We start from the raw sequence: 20,924 nt of genomic DNA on the forward strand, positions 1-20,924 counted from the left end.
TAGTGGGCCTCGGTTCAAAAGTTGGTTTTCACAGTGATTGCATAACCTTTCTATATGAGAAAGGCAAAACATACAATCATTCAATTAATGATAGGGATTTTTAGCTTAAAAAATCTTTCAATATTCTCTTGAAAAGAACATTGATTTCAATGAACATTGACTTAAATGTTGAAATAAATTAATCTTTTATTACATATCCACAAAATTTGAGTTGATGTTCTTGGTAATGTATTTGTTGATCTAATCATGTTTTACATTTATATCAAGAACAAAATTAGTTCGATTTATCTATGATCTTATTTGTGTAACAACTAAGTCTATTGTTTGAATAAACCATATCAGTTTTACTTCTTATAAACCAGATAATTTTTCTCTCCTGTTGATAATCGAAAAAGTTTGCACGTGTTTTTTTGTAGGAAAATTCATGTGCATCTTTCGTTGTGTTAGAGCTTTTAAGCAATTCAAGTTCAGGTATAGATAATTCAAAATATTACTAAAGCCTTATAACATTACATAACAAGTTTTTTACAAAAAAATACTTGAAGCAGAATCTTTATCTTGACCGGGCTGATAGAGCATCGATTCATTGGACAGAATAAAAATTAATATACCGGGAGATTGATTGTGACTGGTGAATAACTCGATCGTCCCACGACAAAAGGCGGCAAATGCTGTTGAAAGAAATTACCAATGTGAAAATGGGTAAAAATCGAAATAAAATTAGTTTTAAAGATTTTTTTGATTAGTGACAAACAAAAATGTATGATTTTAACAAGCAAAATCTTATCATTTATTTCAACTGTTGCGCGCGGTCTCCAAAGGTTTTCTTGCTTGTTAAATTTTCTAGGAAAATAATACATGCACAGATTGTTTTGTTGTAAAAGTTCGAATTCCTCATACTAAGCCCTATCCACACTTTTAACTGCGACTGCGAAAATATAGTATCTCCGATAGAGCTAAAATTTTGCATAGTTCTTATAGGACCCAAAAGGAACACGAAAAGTTTGGTGGAACGAAAAAACAAATCTTTTACAATTTTCCCCATATAACATTTTCCCATTCTAGTATGCAGCTCTGTCACTGTTCCAAAAGTTCTGACAATAATGTTCAAGCAGACAAATTGATTGGATTTCGTAAAAATCGTTGTGCTAAATTCTTTGCAAAGGCGAACTTGTAACTTTCAATACATATTAATATTCATATTCATTTGCACCATTCAAAGCAATGAATACGATATAGGAATATAGGTCAATTGTGAACCAGAATATGAAAAAGACCGGAATGTTTCAATGATGACGAGATGATGGAAATAAATTGACGAATAATATAGACGACCAGAATGTCCAAAAGATGATGCAGGATAATTTAAGAAAATTTTGCCCTTTCAATAAAATCAAAACGAAATGAAACTGTTGGTCTTCGTATCCTGAAAGTGGAATGAAAAATTTATTTATACAGATTACTCTACTGTTATATTTATTCGAACCAATCGCGAATTTCTTCGTCCAGATATTACGTAAATTAAGTATTATTTGACATCCTATCCCTTACAGAATATTAAAATTGTTTTACCATTTGATAAGCAGAGGCTCCACGATATATTCATGGAGCACACCTTGAACTACCTTGATTCCCCTCCCAACTCTTAGTTATATCAACTCACAGCACCCCGCCTAATGCCAACTATTAACAAATCAATAATAGATTGGGTGATTTCTGCTTACCAACTTCATTCGAATGATTTTCCATTGACAAACAATGTGTTGTATCAGAAATTGTCGCCGAAACCAAATAATACCAAAGTTTTCCACCATTCTTTATTCAAAGAAAATATTTGTCAAATATTTTCCTGGTAGGGCAATTCTGGCTATAAAGTAGAGGGGTTAGTTCATGTTCATAACAAGAGCAAGACAGTTTTCCGAGCAGTACACATTTGATTGCAGATGGAGTTATTGACAGAGTTGAACTTCAATGCGGGATACGAAAGCCTGTTGGCGAAAATCCGTAAGTTGAAATTAATTAAGTGTTAAGTTTTTTTAATCAATGTAGTGTAGTGTAAAAAAATTGATTGAATTTCGGGAACATTCAATTCATATCATCAACGTAACTTTCAATATTGCTGGTTTTGTTTTTTGAAATGTACTAAAATCTTTTTGTATTAGAACAATTCAAATTCAAACACAATGTCATTGGATCACTGTTGAAGGGAAATGATAATATTTGGAATGTTGTTTCTTAAAATGCACACCAAAAGTTAGATTGCTCCACCCAGCATATTTCATGCCTAGGTGAATTCAAAATGTAATGATTTATGCCACCTTTCTCTAGAGTACTGATATGGCGTGATGGGTAAGTCGACGCCTTTCGCGCAGCCCGCTTGAATTCGATTCACAACCACGCACATACAGTCAAAAAAATTTCATGACCCAAAGAGGCGAATGATGTTGAGGTTGAAACTTCTATAATTGAAACAAACAAAAAAACTTGTTCTGGGATCAAGTTTAATCAATACACTAAAACCTCAATTTACGTGAACTTAATGTACGCGACTTATTTACGCGTTTTATTTGAAATAACGCGATTTTTTATTTATTTTCGCGATGATCGATCGATGATCGATCGCGTAAAAAATTTCAATTTATATACATATACAAAACAATCTAACATGCTTCAGGGAATTGAATATAGTGAAATGTACATTAATGAATTGTTTAGTTTCAAAAAATCTAAATAAGAGCGTGGGCATCTAAGAATTATCTGGAAAACAAATATTGCACATAATCGCTTTTTTATAACTGTTGAGTGCGGTATGTATTCATAGTACTATTTACAGAAAATTGACACACTGTTATACGATCTGTAGAAGAACTTGCTCATCCAAAACCTCCTCGGAAGAGGCCTTAATGTCTACCAACGTAACCGGTGATCCATCCGAAACCTTCCTGGAGTTAGGCCCTTCATATGTACCAGTGTAACAAAGTGCATTAACGAACTTATCGTTCTTGGTCCGTACTCGTAATGCCACATGCGATCAATACAACAATTGTTATTGCTCTAGGCCATCCAAAAACTACCTGGAGTTCAGGCCTTAAGATCTACCAATGTAACAAAGTGCATTAACGAACTTATCATTCTCGGGCTGCTGAATGCTCGCATAGATCTTAAGACCTGTTTTCACTGAAGTTCTTGGACGACTGGGAACCTACCCGGAACAGCTATAAATGGACAAGTAAGCAATGTGTAGCTCTAAAAGTATGAACCACTAACAAAAAATTTATTAACCGTTGTCGCTCTTGCTGTGACACAGTGTAGTCCCTAAGGACAATACTGCAAGTTTTGTAGTTTTGTGCAAGTAGTTCTTGGATATTGGAACATCTCTTAAACATTACCATAATCTCAGAACATACTCAGAAGGTCCCCAGGCGCTAAAGCTTCGGACGCAGTAGGATTGTTCATGTTATTTACACTAAAATCAAATGAAATTTGGAAAACCTTTTTTTTTTACACGAAACATTTGAAAAAAAAACGCGATGTTTTATTTAATTTACGCACCCCCGGCTCTGCGCGTGTATCGATTCCCAATAATTGGCATCTGTCTGGATATGGTTGAAAGCAGTTTTGGTGATAGACGATAATTTGACAGAAGTTCATTGAATTTCTCGCCTTCGAAAACATGGATCAAAAATTTATCTTGACATTGTCTAAATAATTTAATTTAGATGCGAATAGTGCATAAAAACATAGAGGTTGTCGAGATAAAAATGAAGTGAATGTTATGTTTGTTAAGGTAAGTTGATTTCTATGACGACGCCATTTTTTCTGAGAGAGAAATAAAATCGGCTCAGAAAGGCTGCCAAACAAGCGGTAGTTTTATAGGATTTTATGTAATGTAGTCAAACTTTTAACCGAAAATATCAAAACTTCCTTGGCCACCCGGCCACATCGAGAGTCTTTTTGCACATTGGCGAGAGAGCATGGAAAGAAATGTAATACGCACAGCGAGTCACGTGGTTTACGTGGTTTTACGTGGTTGTATACAACATTTTCAATCCGGTAGAAGATGCTACAAGAACTCGTGTCTTTCAATGCATAAACCGTGAGAGAATTTTTCTTCATGTCTTCGCCCCACTTCATACTCTGAGTATTTCACGGCCCTTAAAAAATTGTACAGTCTGATAATGATCGGTGCTGTGTGGAATTTACCAAGAAGGAATCGCAAGTTGACAATTATCGCAGAAAATCGAATCGATGATTCGACTTGATGATTCTCATACTAGGTTGCAATATTTCAAAACCCTTGTGTAGAGCATACACATACATTTTCATAGACACAACTTATACAAAGATTATATGCACATAGAATAAGCGGCTATAGTAAAATGATTCTATCGCAATTATCATCTGCCTGTATAGAATCGGATCGCGAAACGAGAATAAGCGACCGTTTGTTGCTTCAGAGAAGATCCCCACAGCAGCGTGCTAACCTTTGATTCTCAGAAATGTCATCGAGAGAAATTCGCTCTCGCACTGGTGTCGATTCTATGTTAAATGAGCCATGCAGGGTTTTTGTTGCTGCGATGATATCCGTCTCTCTTAGATGGCACTGATTGAATCGTGTGAAAAGTTGCTAGTGGACGTTCTTTGATACGATAAAAGCCATCCTTGGTTGCAAGTAAGCAGGCAGATTCCGAAATGCAATGCAAATAAAGCGTTTCCAAACATGTTCAAGTCTAAGGTTGATACCAGAGTGAGCGCAGAACGCGATGCAAAGCGAAACGATTCAATGCAATGTACTGTTATCGCATCGCTGTCACTCTCAGAGGTTTGCTTTGATCGAATGCAGCTAGCTCGCACGCGTACCTCGACGCTTCGCGTTACGCTTTCACTCTGACAGCAACCTAAGGCTTCACGATATTTGATGCGAACGCCAGATTAATAACGAATAAATTCAACTTTGCTTCCAGTAACAACATATTTCACCGGAGTATTCACACTATGCAGAGTGCTGCATCGGGCGGATGGAAGATTCACTAACATCACAGCGAACATCGGAACGGACTTACCCTTTGTTGTAGTCGTCGAGCAGAAATCGTTCTGGTTCGAGTTCCCGTTAAAACCTGCCATTGAGCATGGGTGTACGGTTTTCGTTGTCGATGAGAACGCCATTTTCAAGTTCCTTGACAAATACATACCAAGTCACGATGAGTCTATGTTTCGACGACCGGAAAAATATGTCATAATGATAATGACTATTCGCGCAACGCAAATTGAACATTCAATTCATTTGAAAAGAATATTATTTCATCCAGCCCTGCAAGAAATCCCAAACTTACTTCTCGTAGTACCTAACGGAAACGCCGTTAAGCTGATGACACATCGCTATGTTGGAAATCTTCCTGGATCCATGGATCTATTACATTTGGATACATACTTTCCACAAAACAATACCTATTTACTTGAACGAAACTTATTCCCAAACAAACTCGCCAACCTGATGGGCAAGACATTCAAATTGGCATCGTTCTTCCTGCTACCTTGGGTTATGCCACGTCGAACAGATGACGGAATTGTCCGGTATTTAGAGCAATCGCACACCATAGACGGACTCGACGGATACATTTTAGTGCAGTTCTGTCTATGGTACAATTGTACCTGGAGTCTCTCTATCGGTGAGATTGGTTCTTTAACTGTAAAACCAATCCAGCATTGATCAATCTTTTTTCCAGATCAGGAGAAGCAGTACGGCCATGTGTTCGACAATAACCATTCAGGTAATGGAATGATTGGAGCACTGCTGTATCGAGAGGCTGATTTTGCGATAGGAGCCGTCGGAGGATGGTATCAGTTATTTCAGTATTTTAGCTTCTCCGCTCCGATTCAATGGATTGGAATAACATGTCTTGCGCCTAAATCGACGTATTCTAGTTTGTATACCTTTTTCTGTTTAGGTATTAATTTTTTTTCTGGTTTCAGACTGATTTCATCCTGGAAAATAATTTTTATGATGTTTACCAAACCCGTTTGGGCAATGGTGATTGCATCATTCATCATTATATCCATCTTTGATCGTATTCTGCCGAGACATTACAATACTGTCTCTTCACAACGAAAAAGTTTGTCGTGGTCGTTCTTAAATGTGCTTGCATCTTTCCTACTGCTTCCGTCATACTTAAGACGAGACCGTACTTCAGAAGTAATCGTGTCTTTGGTACTAATCACGGGAACATTCATCATCGGATACGTATATATCGGAAAGATTCATAGTATTCTGGCGGTTCCTATATTCCAACCCCCGATCGATACGGTTATTGATTTAGCAGAAAGCGGCCTCCCGTGGAATGCACCCCATGAAGCCTGGACGTTCATGTTGAAAGGAAGCGAGAATGTAATTCTTATATTGGTATATGTGAGTAATCTTACTGTACTGTTACTGTTGTTCCAGCCATACATTCAACAAGTTTTGCGTACCTTCAACGTTGCACCGATTCCAGCTTTGCACAGGATAGCAGACGAAGGCAAACAGTCATTCGTTATGGCAACACTTCATAATGGTCATTCTATGGTTGGTACCTGGCTCACTGCCAACAACATCGAAAATTATCGACTAATGACTGAGTTCCTCTATTACGAGTATGATACAGGTTATGCGACCAAAACTTGGCCACTGTTGGACAATTTCGACTATCTGGCGATGTGGATACGTGATGCCTGTTTGTTTCGGTACGTGGAATTGCAGGAGGTGTACCATTACATGGACTACCGAGTGCAGATCTCGATCGAACATTCCAGGGATAAACAGAAAACTGTCCTGAAACCATTTGGAGTGAGTGAAATCAGCGGTGGATTATTGATACTAGGGTTTGGGTATGCGATAGCTTCAGTATTGTTCATTTGTGAGGTCACAGCAAAGTTTTTCAAGTGAAAGAGGCTGTTGAGGCTTGTAGTACCAAGTAAAGGGAATCAAAACTTCAGCGAACCGAAATTACCCATTGAAGACGATAAATTACGCAACCGCTTGGATATCAAGAAGAATGTAAAATGTCAAGCAATTAATAAGAAATATAAAAGCACACCATTTTGGGAATAACCAGCAGCAATTTGTTTCTAGCAATCAGCAATTTAAGTCGAGATTCTTGCAACCAAAGTCTTTAAGTCGACTTTAAGAAGTGTAAAATTCATCAAACAATAGTTATGCTCCAGGACAGAACCCAGTAACTATATCTTCTCCTTGAAACCAATTTTAAGTTTGTGTATTATATATGTTGGAAAATATTGGAAAATTAACCTAGTGGTAGTTTTGAGACTTCCGATATTGGCTTAGGTATCTCCAAGAATAATTAGTGTTTTGAATTTTAGCGTCACCTGTAGTAATACATCTCATGAACCGAAAAGGGTCGCCATAAGCCTCTCGAACTTGATAAATGACCTCAAAGTAGCTTTCAAATAAGCCTAAGTTGTAAGTAGTTCGTTCGGCCAATAGTTGTTCCCAAACAAGCCTAAGCTTGTTGAGATCGATTCCGCCATTTCCTAGCAAATTGAGTAGTAAAGAAAACGTGCGTTTTACCGGTTACGTCAATTTTGCTATGATATCTCCGAAAACGCATGTGACAGCTATTTGATCTTCACACTTGATCAATGACCCAATAATAGGTTTTAAATATATTCTGTCGGTTACATTACTTATATTATTGTATCCCTGGAACTGGAAAAGATCGCTTTTGGTCTTCGATCTAGATCAATGAACCACTAATACCCTTCAAGTGAACCTAAGTTTGTTTAAATCGATGCATCTCTAAGAAAATTGAGAGAATAGATACTCACACATATACAAACATTTCCCGATCTTATCGAGCTAAGTTTAATGGTATATAACAATAGGGTTCTCAGAGGCTCGGATAAAAAGTGGGTTTTGCACCAATGAAGAATTACTATACAGGAAGCAAATATATTGTGTATCAATATGGATCACTTCAACGAATTCAATACAAATCGAAAAAGACATCACAGTAACACCATCTCGTGACGGAAAAGGCTATTAGTTCATTCATGTTTAATAGTTTGCGTTTAGTTTTAGTTTCATATTGAAATGTGTTTTTTCTGACGAGAGTAAATATCACCTATAAATAATGTATAATTACTCTCTTTTGGACCTATCGTCTTCACTTTCTAGAGTTATGAAATAGTATTTAACTTTGCTCATGAATGTTATGAATAGTGCTGAAAATACGAAACCTATAGACTGTGAATATTGCATATTGCTGTGAACTGTTTTGCGAATAGCTTAAACTTTTAGTCGAAATATGAAATTTCGAAATTTATTTTCTAAAAAGTAACTGAATTTCATTCAATAGACGAACCAATCCTATATTCGACAAATAAAAAGTTTGTTTAGCACTGAAGAAATGTTAATAAATAGTAAAATAAGTGCAATACAGTAAGCAAAAGAACAAGTTATACTTATTACTTTTACTTCAATTGGTAGCTCTCGTTGAGGCGAATTACGGTTTATTCATATACTAAATTGTTTTGTTTTGATGCTTTTATTTATTTATTAAACAACCTGATATTGTATATTTCTATCACCGCAACTGTAATTTTTCAAATGAAGAAATTGTAGTACATAATTCGGAAATATTGGTCAAATTCGGAAACTAACATTAAGATTTATTTGTTTAGTTCTGCGTGCACATTTCATATTTACATATTACATATTTATATAAATACACGGAACGACCGAAATTAGCTCCACGCCTAATTCGTATTACTGTTTTTGAATTAGTTGATTTTAACAACAAAATTTCCAAAATAACTATAAAATTAGTTAAAATTGAGAATTTACTTTGCTGAAAAAACTCTTAGTTTTAGAGAATGTGTTTAGTTGGTGAATATCCTGGACTCAAACCAGCAATATTTCAATCCAACACGAAATTCTCCTTGACAACTAATTTTGTTATTAAAATCAGAAAATTTGTTTCTATTTATCTATCACCATCATTACTGAAGGACAGCACAAAAAAAACAAAACTGAAATGGGTATTATTAACAAGTTTATTAGCCAAAAACTCATGAGAAGTGTCAAAGCAAAACAATCCATTGAAAAGCTAAAAAGGACAGTCTTATTGAAACTGCTTGAACATTGTTTTGATGTTTTTCGCATGTGTTCGATATATCTTTATTTAAATTTCTAAACCGATATGTAAAAATGTCGTAAACTGTTAGTGGAAATCGTATTTATTCAAAATTTGTGCGCACTTGAAGCGATTGTGCGTAATAATGTTTTTACGCGGAACAGTGAAGTGAATTTCGAATGTTTCACTCTAATTGTGATGAAGTTTTTTTGTATCTTCAAACCTTCCGAGCTGCGCCGTCCGGTGTACTATTTGTATTCGGTTTTTGTTTTCCGAGTGCTCAAAGTTTTCAGTGAGAATGAAGAAACAGTGATTTAGAAGAAAAAAAATTCAAAAAGATGTTTACGTTTCGTTTATGTCTTTTTCTCCAACACAACATCGTATTTATACCTGCCAATATAGAAAAGACAACCGCGTCTGAATTTTTTTCGGCAGTAGTGTGCCATCTAGTGGCTAGTAGTCATTAAGGTGTTACCGTTTCGGTGACAGGGCGCCATATAGCTGCAGATTGCAGAAGCCAATTCAACCATTCATATTGGTTGAAAACAACATTATATTTCTTTAATTCAACTAAAAAATTAGTTGACTGGATATGAAGTGTGCCTTAGCTAAGAAATGACAGTACGTTTAATTTGTGAATTCAACTAAAAAAAATAGTCATTTCAACAAATATTTTATTATTATTAAGGGAATGAGAATAAAAAATCTAAATCAGCAAAAGTAAGATTTTTTTAGTTGTCTCAAAAAATAACTAACTAAAATCAGCAAATCAACTAAATTTTTCGCGAAAATGCTGATTTCGGTCGTTCCGTGTAGGGATTTTTATAAAAACAAAATGTTCTCTTCCGAGTTAGATCAGATTGCGATTCTAAACCGTTTTTACAGCTTAATTTCACGTAGCCCACCTGGGTTCCCAAGTAACCATATGCATTATATCACTGCACATTTACAACTTTTTACCGTCCTGGGACTTATCAAACGCAACACTAAAGACTTTAACGACGTTTATTGTCTCAAGGCTGTTTACATTACTCTAGTGCGCAGTATTCTAGAATACGGAGTTGTAAGGGGCTGTCCATAAAAGACGTCACGCCGCCAGGGGGAGGGGGGTGTTTCATAAAACGTGACCTTTTGTGACAGGGGGAAGTGGGGGAGGTTTTTGGAATGTGACGTCCACTATTTTCAATGAGCGCATTTTTAAATACCTAATTATATTACTGCTTTCCCCTATTTCCTGAAAAAATCTCCACAATAAACGTTTACATTCTATAGGAAAACGTGTATTTGTTGATGTAAAAGCTTCTTCTTGTGAATTCGGAAATGAATGATGCAGGAAATCATTTCTGTTGTGATCAGCAAAAGTGCACGGAGGAGCGAGTAAATTAGCGAAATTAATAAATTTTGCCTAATATGAGTAAAAAAGAAAAAGATGTTTAACTTAAGTTATGCACTGACATATTTTTCAGTAATTTCTAGCGTTGATAATAGTATATTATAAGAATTTCTCTTATCTGATTCTGATGCAGTTTATTCAATTGTACTCCATTTGAAAAAGGGCGGGAGATCAACGATTTCAGACGTAGATCATGTCATGTCTTATCTTGATCATATGCGATTTTCCTCCACCAACATCAAAGCTTATCGAATCATCCAATGATTGAACTTACATAAATCAACTGATCTTGGAAAGATTCTTCGGCAGTGATCTCGTTTTTATGAGGTTTTGATCTTTATTTTCTCAGCCCTGTATGCTACACTAAGGAAATATTATTCCTTAGCTTAAGAAATTATATATCTATGTACCCCATAGAAGGAATGAAACAGATGATTTCATCAATTCCAATCAAATACTTTTGTTAAATTATATAATTAATATTAATAAAATAATTCCGATGATTTTGAAGTTTTAGGGATATTTTTTAATCTAATGAGAGCATGTAATAAATCAATTTTTCCCTCATATTTGTATGGTTTGTCATACATATTGAGAATGTGTTGAGATGAATTTTATTTATTTTGAATTCGTGACATGTGACATAGGGGGGGTGGGGGGTCTTTGCATCTGTGACAATTTGTGACAAAGGGGGGATGGGGAGTCAAAAATCGTCAAAAAAAGTGTGACGTCTTTTATGGACAGCCCCTAATCTGGGCTCCATACTACAACGTTCACATCGACCGGATCGAACGAGTGCAGAAATGTTTTGTCCGATTCGCGCTTCGAAGACTTTCTTGGCTTAATCGGCTTCAGCTACCATGTTACGAAGATCGCTGTGTTCTCATCAACTTACCCACGCTGCAAAACCGGCGGATATTTCATCAACGACTTTTCGTTTTTGATTTGCTTAATAATAACATCGACTGCCCCACACTTCTGGCAAGGATTCATATCAATGTTCCGGGAAGATCTTTGCGAAGAATGGACTTCATACGACGATCAGCTCATCGCACACAGTATGGACAAAATAATCCAATGGATGTTTGCTGTAATCAATTCAATAGAGTTTATCATTTGTTTGATTTTACTACGAACAAAGACACATTTAAATCGAAAATATTGTTAAGTTAATGTTTTTTAGACTAGATAGATAATAATAAGTCTCTAATAATAATAGATAATAATAAGTCTCTAATCGAAGACAAAAAAATAAATAAATAAATAAATAAAACTCTATCTTTACATTGTTGATGTTTAATAACACTAATTCTACATACTTTAAAGCAATGTGCATTAAATTTGCATTCAAAACGTAACTGAGCATTATTTTACAACTACCTTCCGCCGTGCTATATTTCGACTTACAATGTTATATTTTGGCGAAACGAAACTTTAATAATAACTATAAGAGTAATAATTCTATAAGAGTCTAATAATCGTAATTGTTTGTAAGTTATAGGCGCAACATACTTACATGCGTTACTTTTTTGTTTGTTATGGACTTAACGATGCGTTACTTTTTTGTAAGTTATAGGCGTTACGAAGCGTTACATGCGTTACTTTTTAGTAAGTTATTGGCGTTACGAAGCGTTACATGCGTTATATTTTGTAAGATATAGGTGTAACGAAGCTTTACTTTTCAGTAAGTTATAGGCGTTATGGAGCATTACGAAGCGTTACTGTTATGTAAGTTAAAACCGTAACGAATAGTACGTTACTTACCTTACCTAACAGCTGTAGGCCTGGGGTGTTTGCTGTAGCGTTTGTAGATGGTCAATTTCTGGTTTTTCTGAGTCCAAAGTACGCATGATTCCCTGCCAAAATACGTCTATGAATATCTCTGCTGGTGTCATTATCGGCGGTCACCAGTGAGCCCAAATACACGAACTCGTCAACCACCTCGATATCGTTACCGTCTATCAATATTCGTGGTAGAAGGCGTAGTGTTTCTTCTCTAGAGCCTCTTCCTCTCATGTATTTTGTTTTCGACGCATTTATGGGTAGTCCGAAACGCCTAGCTTCAGCTTTCAGTCCGATGAAGGTTTCTGTAATCTTCTCAAGGTTACGTGTCACAATATCAATATCGTCAGCAAAGCCAAAAAGTTGTACGGTCTTTCGGAAGATCGTGTCACTCGTGTCGATCCTCGGTCTTCGAATTACATCTTCCAGGGCAATATTGAACAAGATACAAGAAAGTCCATCACCTTGACGTAGCCCTCTCCGAGATTCGAAGGGACTCGAGAGCGTCCCAGATACTCGGATGTAGCACATCACTCTATCCATCGATGCTTTGACCAAACGAGTCAGTTTATCCGGGAAACCGTATTCGTGCGTTATCTGCCCTAGCTGTTCTCGATCGATTGTGTCGTATGCCGCTTTGAAGTCAATGAATAGGTGATGCGTGGGTACTTTGTATTCACGAAACTTCTGGAGTACTTGTCTTATTGCGAATATGTGATCCGTAGTGGCGCGGGCTCCATTAAATCCCGGTTGGTACTGCCCTACGAATTCCTTAGCTATTGGTGATAGACGACGGCAAAGGATTTGGGAGAGTACCTTGTAGGCGGCGTTCAGCAATGTGATTGCGCGGTAATTGCAACAATCTAGCTTATCGCCATTTTTGTAAACATACCACTCCATCCATCCATTCCTGCGGTAGAATCTCCTCCTCCCAAATCCTAGAAATCATCCAGTGCAGCGCTCTAGCCAGTGCCTCTCCTCCATGTTTGAGCAGCTCGCCTGGCAACTGGTCATTGCCCGCGGCTTTGTTGTTCCTCAGTTTGCTGATCTCCTCACTTATCTCCGACAGATCAGGGGAAGGGAATCTGTCGGCGGCTGAGCGTGCACCCAGATTGATTCCTGTACCGTTCTCTGTATCTTGTGCTGTGCCATTCAGATGCTCGTCATAGTACTTCTTCCACCTGTCGATCACCTCACGTTCATTTGTGAGAAGGTTACCACTGCTATCTCTGCACATTTCGGCCTATGGCGTGTAGCCTCTACGTGAGCGGTTCACCTTCTCATAGAACCTCCGTGTGTCATTTGCGCGGTAAAGCTATTCCATCGCTCCTCGATCTTGGTCTTCCTGGTGACGCTTTTTCTTCCAGAAAACCGTGTTCTGTCTGTTCCGCGCCTGTCTGTATCGTTCCTCGTTCGCTCTAGTGCGGTGTTGTAGCATCCTCGCCCTTGCTGCATTCTTCTCTTCGACCAACTGCTGACATTCGTCGTCAAACCAGTCATTTCCTCATTTCGATAACCTCGTATCTAGAACGGTTACTGCAGTGCTACTCACGGTGGACCTTTTGTTCCTCCAGCCGTCTTCAAGAGTCGCTGCTTTTCCGTTGGTAGCACTAGCTCCAGTTGTTGCGCGTATTCCTCTGCAGTACGAATGCTACGTAGCTGCTCGAGATTGAGTCCCGGCGTTCCTGTGCGACGAGTATTGTGCACCGTTGATAGTTTTGAGCACATACAAACCGCGACAAGGTAGTGGTCAGAATCAATGTTGGCACTGCGATAAGTGCGGACACTGATGACGTCGGAGAAGAATCGCCCGTCGATGAGAACGTGGTCGATTTGATTTTCCGTATGTTGATCAGGTGATCTACAGGTGACTTTGTGGATATCTTTGAGGGGGAAGAAGGTGCATCGAACTACCATTCCTCGGGAGGCTGCAAAGTTTACGCATCTTTGACCGTTGTCGTTTGTTACCGCGTGCAGGCTCTCTAGTCCGATCACGGGCCTGTACATTGCCTCCCGGCCTACCTGAGCATTCATGTCACCGATGACGAGATTTACATCCCGCCGTGAACAGCTGTCGTAGGTTCGTTCCAGCTGCGCGTAGAATACTTCCTTCTCGTCATCGGGCCTCGTCTCATATGGGCAGTGCACGTTGATGATGCTGTAATTGAAGAAACGGCCCTTGATCTTCAATACACACATTCTATCACTGATTGGCTGCCACCCAATTACGCGCTGGCGCATCTTGCCCAACACTACAAATCCCGTTCCTAGAACGTTGGTTGTGCCACAGCTCTGGTAGAAGGTAGCCGCTCGATGCCCACTTTTCCACACCTTCTGTCCCGTCCAACAAAGTTCCTGCAGTGCTACGGCATCGAAGCCGCGGATTTGAAGCTCATCATGCAGCATTTGGTCGTATCCTGCTAAGCCAAGCGATTTGCAGTTCCATGTGCCAAGCTTCCAATCGTAGTCCTTTGTTCGTTGCGTAGGTCTTTGCCGATTATTCCAAGTCGTATTTCTTTCTTGATCGTACGTAACATGTGTTTTCCGGGCGTCTTGTTAGGCCTGCACCAACCTCCTGTCTCGCCGGAGGGCCATCGTGTCAGCCCTGTTTAGAGTCCCACACTGACACAAGAACGGTAATCAGTCGCTCCTAACATGGAGAACAGACGCTATTTCGAGCCGCCCCAACATGGGGAACAGACGCTCGGGTAGGCTCGCTCTCTGTAAAGAGAAGGCAAGCCCCCTCTTCCCTGTCAGCACACGACCAAGGTCCCACCGGGTTTGGTTACCCGATCTTTCCTATGGTTACTCGTACCCCAGTCGGCACCGCGGGGAGGTAGGGATAGAAGTTACTGGACAAGATGCTAAGAACCACATTGGGGCCTGAATTGCGCATTATCCAGTCGTTTACCAATCAATGGTACGTTACTATTTTGTAAGTTATAGGCGCTACATGCGTTACTTATTTATAAGTTACAGGCGTTACGAAGCATTACAAACGTTACTGTTTTGTAAGTTATAGGTGTCACGAAGCGTTATATGCGTTACTTTTTTCTAAGTTATAGGCGTTACATGCGTTACTTTTTTTAACTTATAGGCGTTTCTTGCGTAAGTTTTTAGTATGTTATAGGCGTTACGAAGCATTACGAAGCATTACTTTGTTGTAAGTTTTAGGCGTTACATGCGTTACTTCTTAGTAAGTCACAAAGCGTCACAAACGTTACTTTTTTGTAAGTTACAGGCGTCACAAAGCGTTACCTGCTTTACCTTTTAATAATTTATTGGCATTACGAAGCGTTACGAAGTTATATTTTTGTAAGTCATTGGCGTTAAATGCGTTTTTTTGTAAGTTATAGGCGTTACAGAGTGTTACGAAGCATTACTTGCTTGCTAAGACCATGCCCACCGGAGCGTTGCGTGATTTGGCAACCATCATCATAATTAGTTTCCACACCATCAGTTGCTAGACTGGTTGATAAACAGATATCCACTCATTCGGTTATCAGTGGGTTAGCATATTTGGCAACGATCTTCAACCAAATCAATCGTTTCTATTTTGAAAGAATTAAAAATGTCAAGAAGTTCGTGCAGTAACTTGGTTTTCTGCATGAAACAAAATTTGCTGTGTGAATTGCATAATCCTATAAATTTTGCTGAAAATTGTCTCAATTTTTAGGTTTCCGAATTTCTGCTATACCGGATCCCAGTTCCCGGTTCCTGAAGTCCCGGATATAATGCTCGTAAAATCAAAATCGGAACTCCCTTCATTTTCTCAGAGACGGCTGAGTGGGTTTTCACAAATGTAGACTCAAGTGAAAGGATTTACGATCTCATAGACTGCTGTTGACTTTTGTTCGTAAACAACTTCCGGTTCCGGAACAACAGAGTGATGTGTGGTTAAAATTGTCAACCGTTATGTAGAGCGAAAATGTAAAAGAAAACAAAGAATCACTGTAAACTGGGTTCAAAACTGTTTATAAATTGAAAAGGTTATGCTAGTGTATGTCCAAACAAACTTTTTTGTTATTTTCCGATATTCAAAAAAAAATTTTTTTTTTAGAGTTCCTTAGTAATATGAATATGAATATAATGAAAACACGAATTATATAAGAAAGGCATCATTGCATCACTAGATGGATAAAACTATCTTACTTGACATTTTTAATGAAATCGTTTCGAAGTGTTGAAAATCAGAAATATTGGAACAATGTATGTTGTAAATACATTGGAAAAAGATTATTTAGTGAAAAACTACGGGGGCTTACCCCTACTTCCCCTACTTATCCTCTTTGCATGGGAGACGCTTTCTTAAAACGTCCATTGTGTTGGTGATTACTATTGCACTCAATTGAAAGCATTCACAACTTACCATCAGTTGTAATTATCAAATTGAGTTATAACCCGATTGTGCTTCGATTGTTTGTCGAACAATCGAAACATATTTGCTAATACGATTAGTTGAATTATCGACGACAACTGACCTAATGGAGTCATTAAAAACCTACAATGCGAATCATCCATCATTACATAAAAGTAATATAGCACGAAAATTACTTACTAAACACTCGCTGTGCATGTACATGCATTATGAAAGAGTGAAGATGGCTATAAAATAAGTTTTACAGTTCTAGACATTCACATAATTCAGAATGTTCAATTTCACTAACATTGGTCGTCGTGATTCAATCTATTTTAGTATTTCATCACTACTGAATATTATCGGTAACCTAATTAAACGTATCTTTCATAAAAATAATAGCAATTTGTTTCATAGTTTTGCAGTATTTCAATAAACTTCACACCACATGTTTGATTAGAAGCTCCGCCCAGGATGATTTGATCAGGGATTTCACCGGTCCGTATCCCTCAATCTGGCTTGCCTATGAACAAGCCAATGACAGCATCTTCATGAAATCCATCGAAGCCGGGTGTCAGTCATACGTGCTAACTGATGCAGTTGTTCTAGATTTTCTCGAAACCTTCTACAGCTTACATGATCGTGCCGTTTGCCGATTTCCCAACAAATATATTGTTGTTCTGGTTGACCCAATGTCAGACCCGTCGGTGATGAATCGCATCGTTCAACATGAGACCCTCCGTGATGTACCTCGGTTTCTTATCCTGTTTCCAAAGGATACCGACCGAATTGATTTGATCACAAACAAGTTTAGCAGTCGAGAAAACTATCGCGATCTTATAGTTCTAGACAGTTATATACCGTCACGTTCCAGCTTTTTGCATAGCCGAAATTTATTTCATGATAAATTGAAAGATCTAGAAGGCCACTTGTTACGGGTAGCAACATTCAATTATCTTCCCTACACTGTGTGGCGTCCGGAAAGCCGAGTTCCCAACGCATATTTCAATGGTACACTTGGACTGCACTTTGATGGCACAGAATCGTACATATTGCGAGAATTCTGTACGATATTCAATTGTACATTGGAAATGATACTGGACGAGGAAGGTGAGTGGGGTGGGATCCTTGATAATCGCACCGGAAATGGAATTCTTGGTGCCGTCGTGGAACGACGAGCTGACATTGGCATCGGAGCGCTATACTCATGGTATCACGAAAGTCTCTACCTGACACTGTCGAAACCAATATCAAGAACCGGAGTGACCTGCATCACTCCAAAACCAAGAACGCTGAGCGGTTGGATGACACCGATTCTGCCGTTTAAATTGAACTTGTGGATTGCTGTGTTGATCACATTTGCAACCATGAGTATTGTCTTGCTATTGATGGACTATTTGATACAAAACAAGATACTTGGATATGTAAGTAGAGTGGCACTGAAAATAACAAAGCTGATCAGTTTTACTAACATTATAGAATCGACCTTTGGATATTAGCGCATCATTCATGACTATTGGTTGTATATTCATCCTACAAACTGTCCTGCTGCGCATCAGTCAGAACAAATTCGCATCTCAGATGGTTATGATAGGATCTCTACTCATTGTGGGATTGATGATCGGCAATGCGTACAGTGGAGGACTGTCCAGTGTAATGACCATACCACGCTATGAGCCACCAATAAACACAGTCCAAGACTTGGCGGATAGCAACATACATTGGGCTACGACACACGATGCTTGGATCTTCTCGATACTGATGGCCACTCAACCCATGATCGTTAAAATACTGCATAAATTTGAAACACATCCCAAAGAGATTCTTCATCGTCGCGCTTTGGATCAAGAACTTGCCTATGGCATCGAACGATTACCGTATGGCCATTTTGCAATTGGAAATTATATTGACGGGGAAGCGGCACACATCTATCAGCTAATGATCGAAGACATCTACTGGGAGAATTGTGTTGCAATGTCCACCAAAACCTGGCCCATGATGGAACATCTAGATCAACTAATTTTGGTTATACTGCAAAGCGGAATTCAACGCTACTGGGAACAACGGGTGAGTTACCACCCCTGACAGTGGTTGATTGATACGCATGCTTCAATTCTGACTGTGAGTGTCCTGTACATTTTTTTCACTCCCCTTCCGAATAGGTTGTGTCGATGTATGACGATGAAAAGGTGCAGCTAGCCATCAGTACCTCACGCCACCGAGACAGTGCCGGACCAATAACATTGCAACCATATCATCTTCTGGGTGCGTTCCTGCAGCTCGCATTCGGATTGGTTGGAAGTGTTGTGATATTTCTGGTTGAAGTTTTCTATGCAAAGTTGCGAAACAGGCGGCAACATTTCTAATGACCTTTAAGATGTCACTATAATTATTACACCTCACGAAATATGAAACTAAAACTATTACTTGTTTCACCAATTAATTGAGAGAACGCTCGATTGGCATAAATACGCAAAACATTTGCATTAATTTTCATCATTTATTAGAAAATAGTATCAAAATGTATTTGTGAGCAATCTTGTTTGGAAAATATTCCGAAATCAATTACCACTATTCTGCATTTTGGTAGAATGGAAAAAAATTGATTCTACATTTCTGAACGAGTGATGTTTTTGCATAGAAATTCGATCGAAGTTTTGCGATTCCATACAAGATAGTGGTGAATATGATCCAATTAAAAACCTGTTTTAATCCACCTACTGGTGTGATAGTGCCTTTCTCACGTTACTCATATTTTCATAAATATTACTAAAAAACTACAAGGATCAGCCCCTTGGGGTTGTTCGAGCCACTGATGTGGAACAAAACAACCAAAATTTGATCTACAATCAAAAAGTTCAATTGATCCGAACCAACACCGAACATCATTTGTCTTGATTTGCATTTGTTTTATAACCGACCTGCCATTCTGCGATTTCGGGTGAAGCGATAAACTATTTCTCATTATCAATCGAGATCATCTAATATAAATTAGAAATTAATCTTAAGCATTCAAAATTTATCCAGGGGTAGTTGTCAATTGCTCATGGGGAAACGACATAACATGGAATTCCGAGCTTGCATGACACAAGATCAGAGCATACCAATTAAGGGCTGAGGACAGTGTGTTTTAGGGCGTTTTAAAGGGCTATTTTCACGCTTCAAATCTGATTTTCTCAGAAGATTAGAATTTAGATTCTCTTAGAAGATTAGTTTAGATTATCCTGTGAAAATTTCAGAATGATTGTTTGACTTTACCGGTCGGGAAAGTCTTTTTTCTGAAGAAAGAATTGCATAGCTGAAAACGCCGTCTTTTAAATTGTTCATTGAATATCTCGCCTTCAAAAGCATGGATCAAAAATCTATCCTGACAATGTCTAGATAATTTAGTTTAGATGCGATTAGTGCATAAAAACATATGTATTATCGCGATTTTTTTTAGTTGAATTAGATAAATAAAACGTTGTATTCAACCAACATAAATGGTTGAATTGGTTTCTGCCATTTGCAGTTATATGGCGCTCTGTCACCGAGATAACGCTAACACCGTAATGACTACTAGCCACTAGATGGCACACTATTACCGGAAAAAATTCAGTCGCGGTTGTCTTTTCTATATTGGCAGGTATAAATACAATGTTGTATTGGAGAAAAAGACATGAGCGAAGCATTAACTTCTTTTTGAACATTTTTCTTCTAAATCTGTTTTCTTCATTCGACTTCGCGAAATCGACTCTCTCACTGAAAACTTTGAGCACTCGGAATATAAAAACCGAATACAATTAGTACACCGGTCGGTTGGAAGGTTGGAAGATACAAAAAACATCATTTGACATGTACAATTAGAGTACAACATTCGAAACTCACTTCACTGTTCCGCGTAAAAACATTATTACGCACAATCGCTTCAAATGCGCCCAAAAGCTGAATAATTACACTTCCCACTAACAGTTTACGTCATTTTTACATACCGGTTTAGAAATTTATATATGGATATACCGTAACACATGCGTAAATCATCTAAACAGTTTGCAAGCAGTTTCAACAAGACTGTCCCTTTTAGCATTTTAATGGATTGTTTTGTTTTGACACTTCTCATGAATTTTGTGGCTTATAAACTTGTTAATAAAACCAATTTCATTTTTGTTTTCTTTGTGCTGTCCTTCAGTAATGATGGTGATAGATAAATAGAAACAAATTTTCTGATTTTAATAACAAAATTAGTTGTCAATGAGAATTTTGTGTTGGATTGAAATATTGCTGG

At 38.0% G+C, this 20,924-nt stretch overlaps 2 protein-coding genes across 2 annotated transcripts; both read left to right on the forward strand.

Moving 5' to 3' along the window:
- Nucleotides 1-1,943: 1,943 nt before the first annotated feature.
- On the forward strand, nucleotides 1,944-6,951 carry LOC131428753 (uncharacterized). The gene is made up of 5 exons (XM_058592795.1): nucleotides 1,944-2,004; nucleotides 4,965-5,669; nucleotides 5,727-5,916; nucleotides 5,974-6,385; nucleotides 6,443-6,951. Exons 1-5 carry the CDS (start codon nucleotides 1,944-1,946, stop codon nucleotides 6,920-6,922), a joined length of 1,848 nt encoding a protein of 615 aa, XP_058448778.1. The 3' UTR covers nucleotides 6,923-6,951.
- Nucleotides 6,952-12,221: 5,270 nt separating this feature from the next.
- On the forward strand, nucleotides 12,222-19,026 carry LOC131428754 (uncharacterized). Its single transcript, XM_058592797.1, has 4 exons — nucleotides 12,222-12,249; nucleotides 17,078-18,084; nucleotides 18,140-18,727; nucleotides 18,823-19,026. The coding sequence occupies exons 1-4, from the start codon at nucleotides 12,222-12,224 to the stop codon at nucleotides 19,024-19,026; spliced, it is 1,827 nt and encodes a 608-aa protein (XP_058448780.1).
- The last annotated feature ends 1,898 nt before the right edge of the window (nucleotides 19,027-20,924 follow it).

The sequence above is a fragment of the Malaya genurostris genome, chromosome 2, assembly GCF_030247185.1.
Source record: "Malaya genurostris strain Urasoe2022 chromosome 2, Malgen_1.1, whole genome shotgun sequence".
Taxonomy (NCBI): Eukaryota; Metazoa; Arthropoda; class Insecta; order Diptera; family Culicidae; genus Malaya; species Malaya genurostris.

Excerpts from the sequence above, each read along its gene's own strand:
- LOC131428754 (XM_058592797.1), top strand. The coding sequence starts at position 12,222 with ATGGAGCATTACGAAGCGTTACTGTTAT. Across the intron at positions 12,250-17,077 it reads TTACGAAGCGTTACTGTTAT|TTTTGCAGTATTTCAATAAA; the intron begins GTAAGTTAAAAC and ends TTTGTTTCATAG. Across the intron at positions 18,085-18,139 it reads AAAACAAGATACTTGGATAT|AATCGACCTTTGGATATTAG; the intron begins GTAAGTAGAGTG and ends CTAACATTATAG.
- LOC131428753 (XM_058592795.1), top strand. The coding sequence starts at position 1,944 with ATGGAGTTATTGACAGAGTTGAACTTCAATGCGGGATACGAAAGCCTG. Across the intron at positions 2,005-4,964 it reads AAGCCTGTTGGCGAAAATCC|TAACAACATATTTCACCGGA; the intron begins GTAAGTTGAAAT and ends CTTTGCTTCCAG. Across the intron at positions 5,917-5,973 it reads TGTCTTGCGCCTAAATCGAC|ACTGATTTCATCCTGGAAAA; the intron begins GTATTCTAGTTT and ends TTCTGGTTTCAG.